Below are 14,389 nucleotides of genomic sequence, written 5' to 3' on the forward strand. Positions count from 1 at the left end.
AGTTTTTTGTTTCACAAGTTTTTAAAATTATTTCTTAAAGTTGTTTTTAGCAAAAACATTTTATTTGATATACATTAGTTTGCCATTTTTGTATAAGTTAGTGAGTATATTCAGAACGTATAAGTGTTACAAGTTTCATTTACTACAGGTGATGAGGTTTTTATTGACTTTAATTCATGGCGAATGTGGTCAGTGTAAACGGTCATGTGGAGGTTTGATGGTTGTTGTGACAACCCTGTCTGAATCCTCGGTGACTTTAACCGGTAAAACACGAACAGCCTAAACTTAATACTGTCTTACAAATCGATATTGGTCCTTAAGTTTGAATAATTGCGTTTAATCCCCATTAGAGGTGTTATTCATATTTACAGTATCTGCCGCTGGTGCTTGGTGTAGCAAGGTTTCTAAGAGTGCTGTTCAAGGTGAGTTTCTATATTACACTGATATTAGGTTTGTAATTGGGAATAGTTTCAGATTCACGCTAGTTTCACTTTTTCAGAGCTTATGGAAATACTTTCCTTCCATGTCCCACCTTGTGAGTGCATTCATCAAGAAGAACTCATAAGGTTCACTGAGAGTTTTGGGTGTTTATGTTTCACCTATTCTTTCAATGTGAGTGCACCTGTTCCTCCTCATTGAAGAGTATACCAAGAAATAATGATTCCTCTTTAATTCTACAGCAATATAATCCAGCCATGTTGATGGTCACAAATTATGAATAATGTGTCTTACATCTTGATTTCCAAAAGGCTAGTAGTCAGTCAGTGGAGGCTGACCAGTCGAAGATGCTAAAGTTTCTGCATAGACTCAGTCTAGTTCATTCTCGGGTGAGTTTAGTTTTGTTTTATTGCAGTTTCTGTGATGCATGCCTCATCCAAGCTGTCATAATGACCTTGACCATTTTCCATAATTACATTATTATAAACTGAAATGTTCACCGTTCTTAGATGAAAGATGATTTAATCTATTACTCTGGGTCAAACCATTATTCTCACCCCTTTCTTTTGTTTTATCTTCTTCAGGTCAAAATCATCTTTAAGATTTGGACCGATTCTAAGACACATCTGCAGATTTTCAGGTCATCTGCTCTTATTTTTGTTTGATGCTATGGCTATTATTCTACTCACTGCACAGAATTTTTAAGAAGTTGTCATTATTTGTTCTTTTATAGTGGAGAGCCAGGAAGTAAAGTTTTAGTGATGGATCACAGCGTTACTATGGACACTGCTGCATATGGACAGTCAGTTTTGTATTTATTTATTTTTTTGACAGTCAGCGATTTTTATTGGCATGAAGAATCAACACACTGGATCGATCAATTAGTTTTAACGACCACACCTGGAGTCACAAGTTCGAATTCCAGGGCGTGCTGAGTGACTCCAGCCAGGTCTCCTAAGCAACCAAATTGGCCCGGTTTCTAGGGAGGGTAGAGTCACATGGGATAACCTCCTCGTGGTCGTTATAATATGGTTTGCTCTCGGTGGTGTGCGTGGTGAGTTGTGTGTGGATGCCGTGGAGAATAGCGTGGGCCTCCACACGCGCTACGTCTCCGCGGTAATGCGCACAACAAGCCACATGATAAGATGCGCGAATTGACTGTCTCAGATGCGGAGGCAACTGAGATTCGTCCTCCACCACCCGGATTGAGGCGAGTCATTACGCCACCACGAGGACTTAGAGCACATTGGGAATTGGGCATTCCAAATTGGGGAGAAAAGGGGAGGAAAAAAAAAACATCCATAAAAGTCTCTACTTTCAAATACTGCTTTGCTGTATGTAATGACATCTGTGATTTTGTTATGAAGGATCCCATTCTCTGTATGGTGTCTCCCGTCCTGTCCCTATATGCATCCAGTTTTGGGAGACACATTTTCTTGCCAGCTCCCTCCTGACACAATAGAAGCCGGGCTGTGTGGGGAAATGAGCATGGCTACCATGGCAACACTTGCACCTTGTGTGGATCAGTACCCCAACTGGCCGACTCGTCTCTCATGCATACGAATATCCTTTGTTATGTGGACATGATAATAGTTATTGTAATTTAAGAACATGAGCAAGTTTTAGGGAAGATAGCTACTTGCTGGATCAAAAAAGTGAGCAGTCCTGACCAATAGGTTGGGTCTTCAAAATAACTAGAATACAAGGTGATATTAAGCATACATTTATTCATATACGCATTTTGTTGAAATTATTTTTTTCCTCAATATTGACTACACATGGTAGTGTACAGTCCCAGTGGGATGCCTCTAACACAAATGAGTTTCCTCCAGAGTTTGGCTACTTCACTGTCCTGGGGGGATCTTGGTCTTTCTAAAGTCTCCTGTACGGAAGCACAAACCATTCAGGGTAAATTACAGGGGCAGCCCCTATACAGAGCCCATAAGAGTACAGGGAGGGAATTTATTTTCTAAAATAGTTTTATTTTCCATTGCAATAGTTTTGCGTTCCCTCGCAGTAGCTTTATCCATCACTTACAGAAATTAACCATGGTTTTACTATAGTAAAACCATAGGAAAGCCACAGCTGTGCCAAACAGCCAGGCTTTCTACAGTTTAACTATAGTAAGTAGCACAATGGTTAATTTGTGGTACATGCTATGATTTTAAAACCATGGTTCCTACCAAAAAAACAACAACAATAAAAACATGGGTACTGCAGTTTTATTATAGTGAAACCATGGTTAATTTTCATAAAGGCATTTCTTTGGTAGGAACCACAAGTTGTTACTATTGTAAAACTGTAGTAACCATGTTTTTTGGCAGAATTATATGATTTGTATTACCACATCTTTGTTTTTTTCTTGTATTATTACTATGGATTTACTACAGATACCATAGATTAACTATAATTACTGTAGTAAAACCATGGTAAAGTTTGTGGTTGCTGTTACAACAAATACCATAGTTAAACTATGGTCACTGTAGTGAAACCATGATTAGTTCCAGGAACCCAAAATAATTGCGAGGGAACCAAAATTTTACAATAGTAACACCATGTTTAATATGTGGTTCCTACCAAAAACATGCCCTTAAATGAATATTCCAGGTACATTACAAGTTATACTCAATCGACAGCATTTGTAGCATAATACTGATTACCATACAAATTTATTTTGACTTGCCCCTCCTTTTCGTAAAATAAAAAAATTGGTGTTTCAGTGAGGCACTTATAATAGAAGTGAATGGGGCCAATCCGTAACCATTAAAATACTCACTGTTTCAAAAGTTTAGCCACAAGACAAAAACAATATGCGTTAACATGATTTTAGTGTGAAAAAATCACTTACTAACCTTTTCTGTGTAAAGTTATGGCCAATTTTACAACTTCATTGACATGACGATTTAATGTCAACAAACCCTAAACGACTGTAAAAATTACGATTTAAACAACTTTACAGTTGAGTTTTATCAGAGAATTAATGTGTTCTTTTTATAAAATTATAAGCTTTACATTTCTGCTTTCAAACCCTCCAAAAATTGGCCCCATTCACTTCTTGTCAGAACCCTGTCACTTTGACAGTCTGGGTTTTTGTTGTGACAGGCAGTGTTGGGTAAGTTACTTTCAAAAAAAGTAATCCACTACTGATTACTAATTACTTTTGGGAAAAATGTGTAATTAGATTACTAATGACTTCATCTGGAAGGTAATTACATTACTAATTACTTTGAAGTTACTTTCTAAAACCAATAAAACCTGTGAGAAAAATAAAACAAATGTTACACTAATAGCTCTTTTAGTACTTTAATGTTGACTGAAATATTAACCAAATTACAGCAATATGACAAAGACAGCAACTTGGCTAAAGAGATCCAAGGGATTTCTAAAAATGCAACTTAACTATCTCAGTTATCTCAAATATGCTGTAGTAGTATCTTCAGGTATGTGTATGTGTGTGTGTCTGCTATCTACAACCTTCTTAGCTATGTGTGGCATGTATGTGTACAGTATGCTTGTTTACCTGTGTTTGTGTTGGTGAGAGACAGAAAAAGAATACTAATGAACTGAAAACATTTCTGAAAACCCATTTACAGACAGCTTTGATAGTAAAACCACTGTGTATTTGAATGCTTGTTGTTTCTTTTCGGTGTGCATATGCAGGTTTGCTTGTGTGTTGCATAATGCATATCTATGTGCAGGCACGGACTGGCCATTGGGAGAACCGGGACTTTTCCCAGTGGGCCGGCCGTGAAAATGGACCGCCGCGTTACACAGAGCGCACCACAAAACGGCGCTGCGATATGCGGAACGGGGCAGCGATATGCAGAAAAGGACAGCAACCACTCTTCCGCCCCCCTCAACAACTTTTGGGCCAGTTTCTACCTGGGCCGAATTTTCTTCCCAGTCTGCCCCTGTCTATGTGCATGTGTGTCTGTTTGTGTGTGTACATGCGCAGCGTGTGTGTGTTTACACAACTTTACAGCAAGTGGATTATCTCCCTGCTTGTGCTCGGACGAATTGAGTATCCTTTATCACTTGCACATCTGTAACGCTGTAGCATTGTGTTTGTGTTTTATTGTGTACAGTACATAAAGAGCATAAAAAGCCGTTTGCTTAGCGACGTCTTTTTCAAGATGCCGTTCCGCAAATGTTTCCACCTTGTGAGCGATATATCCCTCTGTCAGACGGGAACGTGCGCTGTTTTCCATATACACCCGAAACCGATCCCCTCTCCTCCCGCGGCAGCTGCAGGACACACGAGGGAAACACGCAAGGATGGGGTAGTGCGCGGATATTTAAGGAGGATTTGTCGGTGGCCCAGCCTTGCGTGCCTCAGCCAGGGCTGGGAGCATGCTGACACAGAGCTCGCTGAGATTGATTGTGAGCTCATGAAAACTTGAAATGCAATTTCGTTTTCAATTTGAGTAAACAACTACACTCCGCTGCGTCCATAGTAACAGCTCACTCATCTGCCATCGCCTCGATATGTGTCCTCAGTGTCATGGTGGTTTGTTAGAGTGCATGCTCATTAGCTGACACAGCAACGCACATAAAAGTACCAACATAGGAACGTAATACATTTTAAAATGCATTCTACTTAATTAATGTTATTGTTTTAGCAATAAATGTGTAATCCAAGTAACTTAATTTTATTCATGTCTGTAACTGTAATCAGATTACTTCATTTTGTTAAGTAATGCATTACATTACTGTGTTACTGCAAAATGTAAACAGATTACAGTTACTTTGTAACGCATTACACCCAACACTGGTGACAGGATCCTTACACTCTTGTTCTGTGTCTGTGTTGTGTTTCGTTTTTTGTCTCTGTGTGAGCACACGGCATCAGGTTGTGGTTTCCCTGCTGTGCGCTTCGGTCGGTCTTGTGTTTCATGTTCAGAGCATGGTGTCTGGATCCTGACTCTCCTGTCTGGTCCGGTTTCGGTTCTGGTGTCGGGATCTTGACACTCATGCTTCATGTCTTGTCTTTTATTGGCGTGAGTGCATTGCTCTTATGTCATCTTGGCGGCATGCACTCATGTCAATTGTTTGTGTCTGTCTCTTGCGACCTCGGGCGCGCTTTGCATTGCCCTCGTTTTGCGCTGCACGTCCGGGTCACGTTCCATCTTCACGTTGTGCTGGGGTTCGGTCACTTCTGTCTTAGATGTCGGTTTTATTTGTGGCCGAACTCTCGCACTGGTGTCTTGTCTCGTTTTGTCGCCTGTTACGTGCATCGTGTGGTGTTTGCCACACGAAGTACACTCAGGCTCTTTCTAGTGTGAGAGTGCATGGCACTGCTTTGTTGGCGTTGCCATGCATTCTCTCATCCTGTCTGTCGGTTGGCATGAGCACATGTTGCCTTATTGTCTTGGTGATATGCACTCGTGCCATTCGGGTGTTTGTGTTTTGTGAGAGCACATGGTTTTGTTTTGTTTCTGTTTTGCCTCGTGTCTCTCAGTCCTTCGTCATACCCCGCCTCCTTGTTTGCCCATTATCAGTTCAACTGCCCTGCCTATTAACCTGTTCATTTCTCTCCCTATTTTAGTTTCCTCATGTGCATTGTCCTGTGCCAATTTGTCTTGTTCTCTCGTTCTGTTTTCTGTTCCGTTTTGATTCCGTTGTGTGCTTACTGCCCTGGACTTTGTTTTTCCCCTGGGGTAGTTTTTGTTTTTGGCTCTGTTTATTTTTGGTATTAATAAAATCCTTTGTTTCACTCTGGGTCCTGCCTCTTCAGATTCGTGATGCTTCTATAGTAAGTGTAAGTGTTCTACTGTAACCTCGCTTTTTTTTTTTTTTAATAAAAAGAGTCTAAATTATTTTTTGTCAGTTAACATTATACCACAAATGCTGTCGATTGAGCTTAACTTGTAACAAAAATAGTAACAATGTTTTTTTGTTTTGTTTTTTTTTTTTTTGGTAGGATCCATGGTATTAAAATCATAACACATGTATCACAAATTAACCATTAGCCCCGTTCACACATGTAACCAGGTAAATTACAGGGGAATCGTTGGGTTGCCTTACTGCCTTTATTAAATGTACCAAATGTACTGTTCACATATACCATCAATAAGGAAGTTTATAGGTAATAATACAACTTTGCATTAAGGAAAATTGCCAAAGAAAATTTACCAGTATTTTCTAAAGGGTCGTGTTCACACATGGCCTCTAAACTGGAAATTGTAGGTACTTTTCTGGAAAAGGCTTTATGTGTGAAAGCGACTATTGTGTTACCATAGTAAAACTGTAGTAACCAAGATTGTTTGGCAGAATTTTTATTAGCACAGTTGTGGTTTTCCTATGGTTTTACTACAAATATAATGGTTCAAATATAGTTACTGTAGTAAAACCATGGTTAACTTTTGTAAGGGAGAAATAAAGCTATTGTAAGGGAATGCAAAACTGTTTGTGAGAGAACGCATAACTATTACGAGGGAATGCAAAACTATTTTAAAAATAAATTCCCTCCCTGTCCTCTCTGTGGCAAAGCATAGTCCGTCCAACATGTATATTATTTAATTGCTGTTTTTTTCTATATAGGCACCCTGTGTTCTGAAATAGAGTTTTCTGTAGAGACTGACCATAATCAGGCAACTGAATCAGGATGTAGCGGTGCTGTACCGCAGAACATGGAGCCAGAATGGAGCCGTGCTGTAGAACAGACTCTGACTCTCTTCATTTTCACTCAGTACAGTGACCCTTTCCATTCCCAGCTCTTTGACTTCATAAGTAAGTCTCATTCATCCTCTATCAAATAGACAGCTAGATTGGTCTTTTTAAGGTTCTACTGTTAAATTTTAAATCTCTCAGGCAGTGAGGAGGTTTTAGAGAGGGAATTGGATGCAGTGCTTTGGAACAATGGAGATCAAGTTCGGACGGCTTTGCAGTCTACCCTGAAAAACACACTGAAAGGATTTCAGAAAAGACAAACTGTAGGATTCATCTTTTAACTTCATAGACTTAATAAACAAAGGTGCCATATGACACTGTAGCTCTTAGTCATTGTTTAATCACCACTGAACCATGCTTCTTTTGTGTTCGTACCTCAGAACAGGCAGAGGCTGGATTCAGCCCTATCCATTGTCTTGAGCTCAGTGAACTGTATAGTTACCAGTAGCACCAGTGCAGAGTTCAGAAGAGTCTGTCTTGATAGCATGAAGGTATGATGTAGGTCTATTTAAAGGTGATGTGTGTAATCGTTTTCAGTGTTAAAATACTTCCTCTTATTCCAGCTTATTATTCAAAAACAACTCAAATTGGCATTATAATTAGGCAATAAAAGAATTGTTCACTGTAACGGGGTAAAAGGGAAAGGAGGAGGCGAGAACCGGCTTGACAATATAAATAAAGTCTAATGATAAATTAAAACATAAAGACAAAACATAAACACAAACGCATACAGGGCAGCTGCCTGTAGCTCTCTCTCTCTCCCGAACTGCCTCCTCCAGCCGCCTTTATCCCTCTCGTGGGCTTAATTAGCTTGATTAGGGGCCAGGTGTGCAACATCACGGCCCAGCCCCACCCTCCTGCTTGCCACATTCACCTAAAAATGAAAAGTCTCACATCATTTACTCATCCTCATGCCATCCCAGATGCGTATGACTTTCTTTGTTCTGCAGAACACAAACAATGATTTTTAGAAGAATTTCTCAGCTCTGTAGGTCCATACAATGCAAGTGAATTGTAACCAAATCTTTGAAGCTCCAAAAAGCAGATGAAGGCAACATAAAAGTAATCCATAAGACTGGTTAAATCATTTACATTTCTTCTGAAGTGATCCAGTCGATTTTGGGAGTGAACAGACCAAAATACAACTGCTTTTTCACTATAAATCTTGACTGCTGATGTCAAGATTTATTGTGAACAATGAGTTATATTTTGGTCTGTTTTCACCCAAAATCGATTGGATCGCTTCAGGAGACATGGGTTAAACCACTGGAGTCTGATGGATTACTTTTATGCTGCCTTTAAGAAATTGTTAATTAAGCTAAATCGACAGCATTTGTAGCATAATGTTGATTACCACAAAAATTAATTTCAGCTCGTTCCTCCTTTTCTTAAAAAAAAGCACAAATTGAGGTTACAGTGAGGCCCTTACAATGGAAGTGATTGGGGACAATGGAAGTGAACATGGCAAATTGGATCGCTGATGCAGCGGTAAACTGCCAGCTGGAGTTGAAGCCAACGGAAGTGTTCAAGCGGCCATCTTAGTATGCCCAAACTCTCATAGAGCATCGGTGACTGACAGGGGAAAACACCCCTGTTTCACCATCTCCGACCTGCGGATACAACAGTTACATTTCGCCCTCTAGTGACAATCATGTTTAATGTTTAATTAGCTTGTTATGGATAATATTTGTCATGAGGGAGAAGATATACGGCAATCACGATGTCAGAGCATTCACCTGCCCCAGTGTTCAGTCTATCAGTGCAGCTCAACGATCACCAAAAGAAGTGGGAAAACTGTCCACAAGTTGTAATGGAAGTAGGAAAAGCTGTAATATCTGCTTGTTTAGGGTGACAACATGCCCTTACCCCCAAATGGGACTTTAAAAAAGTCAAACCGGGATGTCTAAATCGCCTTAAATGCCCGGGATTTGTCTGTTTTCATATTGAAGTGCTCTCTGTAGTCATACATGGATACATGTCATAAATACGTGTTTGTTTGCCATTTAAATCTAGTGTATAAGTTTAATTTTAACCAGCTTTGCTTTGTGTGTCTCCCTCTCCGAGTGTCCGATGCACGTGATAGATGGAGAGAGACTTATTCAAGTGACCGCGAGAACAAGGCACTTTTTGATGAAAACATAAAACAAGTAACTGAACAAACACCTCGAGGGTCACAATAAATAAGTCTGAAAATGTCTGTTTGTATCTTACCTCAGTTTCAGTGAACTTGTTTACATTCAGCTGATCTGTTCGCTGATGAAGTTTGTTAGTGGTGGATAGTGTTTGATACAGATACACATAACTCGCTTGGGCTTTCAAGAAACAGGAACAATTCCAGCCTTTAAATAAATAAATAATTACATGTGTAGGACGTTTGCATTGTAGGGATGTACGTGCAGGTTTCAGATATCAAATCAGTGACTGAATGACTAATGTTTACTTGCCGAAATGAGATGATTTCCTATTAAGTCAATAGGGACATTGGAATGTTTGGGCATAGCAATATGGCGGCGCAGTGGCTTCATTGTTTTGACGTCATCAGCAGTCCAGTTCTATATACAGTGGCGGCCAAAAGTTTGGAATAATGTACAGATTTTGCTCTTAGTGAAAGAAATTGGTACGTTTATTCACCAAAGTGGCATTTAACTGATCACAATGTATAGTCAGGACATTAATAATGTGAAAAATTGGGGGGCCTGGGTATCTCAGTGGTAAAGACGCTGGCTACCACCCCTGGAGTTTGCTAGTTCGAATCCCAGGGCGTGTTGAATGACTCCAGCCAGGTCTCCTAAGCAACCAAATTGGCCCGGTTGCTAGGGAGGGTAGAGTCACATGGGGTAACCTCCTCATGATCGCTATAATGTGGTTCGTTCTTGGTGGGGCGCGTGGTGAGTTGAGCGTGGAAGCCTCCACACGCGTTATGTCTCCGTGGCAACGCGCTCAACAAGCCATGTGTTAAGATGCACGGGTTGGCGGTCTCAGACGCGGAGGCAACTGAGATTGGTTCTCTGCCACCCGGACTGAGGCGAATCACTACGTGACCACGAGGACTTAAAAGCACATTGGGAATTGGCCATTCCAGATTGGGAGAAAAAGGGGAAAAATCTAAAAAATTAAAAATAAATAAATAACGTGAAAAATTACTATTACAATTTGAAAAAAAAATTCAGGACTTCTTAAACTACTTCAAAGAGTTCTCATCAAAAAATCCTCCATGTGCAGCAATGACAGCTTTGCAGATCCTTGGCATTCTAGCTGTCAGTTTGTCCAGATACTCAGGTGACATTTCACCCCACGCTTCCTGAAGCACTTGCCATAGATGTGGCTGTCTTGTCGGGCACTTCTCACACACCTTACAGTCTAGCTGATCCCACAAAAGCTCAATGAGGTTAAGATCCATAACACTCTTTTCCAATTATCTGTTGTCCAATGTCTGTGTTTCTTTGCCCACTCTAACCTTTTCTTTTCTTTTTTCGGTTTCAAAAGTTGCTTTTTCTTTGCAATTCTTCCCATAAGGCCTGCACCCCTGAGTCTTCTCTTTACTGTTGTACATGAAACTGCTGTTGAGTGGGTAGAATTAATGAAGTTGTCAGCTGAGGACATGAGGCATCTATTTCTCAAACTAAAGACTCTGATGTACGTATCCTCTTGTTTAGTTGTACATCTGGTCTTCCACATCTCTTTCTGACCTTGTTATAGCCAGTTGTCCTTTGTCTTTGAAGAATGTAGTGTGCACCTTTGTATGAAATCTTCAGTTTTTTGGCAATTTCAAGCATTGTATAGCCTTCATTCCTCAAAACAATGATTGACTGATGAGTTTCTAGAGAAAGCTGTTTCATCTTTGCCATTTTTGACCTAATATTGACCTTAAGACATGCCAGTCTTATTGCAGACTGTGGCAACTCAAAAACAAACACAAAGAAAATGTTAAGCTTCATTTAATGAACTAAATAGCTTTCAACTGTGTTTGATATGATGGCAAGTAATTTTCTAGTACCAAATTAGCAATTTAGCATGATTACTCAAGGATAAGGTGTTGGAGTGATGACTGCTGGAAATGGGGTCTGTCTAGATTTGATCAAAAATGACTTTTTCAAATAGTGATGGTGCTGTTTTTTACATCAGTAATGTCCTGACTATGCTTTGTAATCAGCTGAATGCCACTTTGGTGAATGAAAGTACCAATTTCCATCCGAAACAGCAAAATCTGTATCGGCCGCCAGTATCAGTGGTTTAACCATAGAAATGTAACTTATAATTTTATAAAAGCACTTGCATTACTTCTTCTGTTAAAACTCACGTATTATTTGAGTTGTACAGTTCTTTAAATTGTCGTTTTTACAATAATTTTAGGGTTTGTTGACATTACATTGTCATGGTAAAGAAGTTGTAAAATTGGCTCTAACTTTACACAGAAAAGGTTAGTTAGTGATTTTATCACACTAAAATCATTTTAACACGCATATATATATATATATATATATATCATTTTTTTTTTTTTTTTTCAAGAAAAGGAGGAACGAGTTGAAATAAATTTTTGTGGTAATCAACATTATGCCACAAATGCTGTCAGTTGAGCTTAACTTGTATTGAACCTGGAATATTCCTTTATGTGCTTTTTGTAGCTTTAAAATTTTGGTCACCATTCACTTGCATTGTACGAACCTACAGAGCTGAGTTTATTTTTGAGTGAGTTATTCCTTTAATAGGTTAATTCCCTTGAAAAGTGTAAGTCCAACATAGCAACATTGCCTCAACCAATGGTGCAAGTTTGGGGCGGGGCTATTTTTGTCAGACAAATGCCAATTTTTAAAGTTGCCATTCTTTTTTTGTGGCAATAGTGCTGCAGAAATTACACACTCCACCTTTAAGGTAAACATTCACGGCATTTTATATATCATTTCACTGTGAATGTTTTTTTGTTAAAAAATTTTTTTAGGTCAAGAGTACCTGTGAGTTACGCATATCTCTACAACAATCGCTTCAAAACATCACAGATAGTCGTTTTGCTCCCAGGCGCATGTGTAATAATGACAAGGTGCTTTTTAAAGTTTCCTTCAGATTATTTTATTTCTTTGTTCCTCTCATTATTAATGTTTGTGCTCTAATATTTTCAAAAACTATTTATCCTCTCAAGGTGGCCGAAGCTGTTAGCTCTGAACACAGTAGTTTTGAAAGCTGGGAGGAAGGTAAGTCTGAGGTATTTGTAACACCACTAGCTAATTTCCCCATTAACAATATAGAAATCAACAACAGAGTTGGTCTCTAGACATTAATTCAAGCTTGTTTTATTTTGAAAGACATGTTGATTCATCCTCTTTTTTAGCTTTTGAATATTCACCAGAACAGTCTCCTAAGCGGATTCACAGTGACCTTGAATCATCATGCATTATCCCTAAGAAGAGACCATGCTTGGAGCTCTCTGAGAGCTCAGATGCTTTGATGAGCAGTGTCTTTGACGCACCAAACATCCAGAGAAGTCCCCTGTCCCCTATACAACTGTCTCAAAGTCTGCAAACTGAAAAAATCCAAGATGTGCCCTCAGTCTGCTGCCTGAGGCTGGCAAAAATGAGGAATGAACAGGTGAAAACCACTTTATTTATGTACTGTAAATACTGTATGCCACATATTTAATCTTGAAGATATGTAACCCTGAAAACTTAATCATGAAAACATCCAGTAAAAATTTGATCAGAATAATGTTTATAAGAGTTTAGTGTTTATTCTAACATTATGTCTCTTTGTTTAGGTGGAGAAGCAATGGCTTCAAGAACTTGAAAACTTTTCTGAATGGGACTAAGAAAAATACAATTGAAATCAGTCTCCCTTTTGATTTATTTCACACCTTTATTAGGACATACTGTATGTTGAAAGATGTTTTGTTGTATTTATGTGTGTGTTTATATGGTACTATTTATGTTTCTATCTTATTTAATGCGAGATACAAGTTTTCTATCATTTATGTTCTTAATAATATACTGGTCACAGGAATTTGTAATTTGTTGGTGTACATTTCATCAATGTTATTTTTACATTAAAATGTGGTGTATAGCCAAAACCTATAAAAGAATGATAAAACAATGAATCTACTCCATGTAGGTCTCACAGCACACCTTCCACTTCTCACAGCTTTTGATACTGTATACTTGGTGTCAGTCATCAGATTTATGAAATCTTCTGTCTTCTGCATTTCAGTGGTAGTCGTTACATGCACATTTCACAAATAATTTTGTGTAACAAAGGTTAACACTCCAGGTTATAATCATGTTTATCATGTTATTATAACCTAAACAAAATGACTAGTTTGCTTTGTGCTCTAGTGAAGCCAAATTGACTTTTAATAATTTGCAGGATATGAATTGTTCATATCAACATTTACATTTTCACTAGTTAAAACGCTAATTCTTGATATCAGGAATGTAATTACTACTAGTGAAAATGCAAATTTTTTATATTAGTAATTACATTTGATCTAGTAAAAACGTTAATTCTTGATATAAAAAATTGTCATCACTCGCAGAAGTACACATTCTTGATATCAAAAATGTTATTTCAACTAGTAAAAACTGTAATTCTTTATATCTTTAACTGCATTTTCTCTAGTAGAATTTCACAATGATCTGTCATCCATTCCTATTCAAAACACAATTACTTTTTAGATCGAACATTGAATTACAACTAGTAAAAATTTTCATTTTTGATATCAGTAAAGAAAAAAAATTTATTTGTATTTAATTACCCTCCGATTTATTGGTATCCCAAATCCATTTCCAGATATCTGAGATACCACATTTAACATGTTTAAATGCATTTACAGAGATCAAAAATTATTATTTTTACTAGTTGTAATAAAATTTTGATATCAAGAATGGACATTTGAGCTAGTAACCATGTAATTATTTATATCAAAAATGGTCATTTTTACTTGCAAGATGTGCTTTGCTGATATGTGAAATTGAAATTTGAGATATCTGTAATTGCATTTTGAATAGGAGTAGATGACAGATCATTGTGAAATTCTATTAGTGAAAATGCAGTTACAAATATCAAGAATTAGCCTACAGTTTTAGATGAAATTAAACATTTGATATCAAGAATGTGTGTTTCTGTGAGTGATGTCATTTTTATATTAAAAAAAAATTAACGTTTTTACTAGTTCAAATGTAATTACTGATAAAAAAAAAAAATAATAATAATAAAAAATCTCGTTTTCACTAGTAGTAGTGCTGTTCCATTCAACTCAGAAAGTCTGATTTTCCAACTTCCTACTAGGAAAAGTGCA

General features: G+C 38.0%; 1 protein-coding gene across 1 annotated transcript; it reads left to right on the forward strand.

Moving 5' to 3' along the window:
* The first annotated feature begins 176 nt into the window (after positions 1-176).
* Positions 177-12,907, forward strand: zgc:195212 (DUF4554 domain-containing protein). The gene is made up of 14 exons (XM_051649181.1): positions 177-212; positions 372-422; positions 750-827; positions 1,023-1,078; positions 1,172-1,249; positions 1,806-2,001; positions 2,217-2,346; positions 6,979-7,167; positions 7,249-7,370; positions 7,488-7,598; positions 12,047-12,145; positions 12,245-12,296; positions 12,434-12,690; positions 12,857-12,907. The coding sequence occupies exons 1-14, from the start codon at positions 177-179 to the stop codon at positions 12,905-12,907; spliced, it is 1,506 nt and encodes a 501-aa protein (XP_051505141.1).
* The last annotated feature ends 1,482 nt before the right edge of the window (positions 12,908-14,389 follow it).

This window comes from Myxocyprinus asiaticus, chromosome 22, assembly GCF_019703515.2.
Source record: "Myxocyprinus asiaticus isolate MX2 ecotype Aquarium Trade chromosome 22, UBuf_Myxa_2, whole genome shotgun sequence".
Classification (NCBI taxonomy): Eukaryota; Metazoa; Chordata; class Actinopteri; order Cypriniformes; family Catostomidae; genus Myxocyprinus; species Myxocyprinus asiaticus.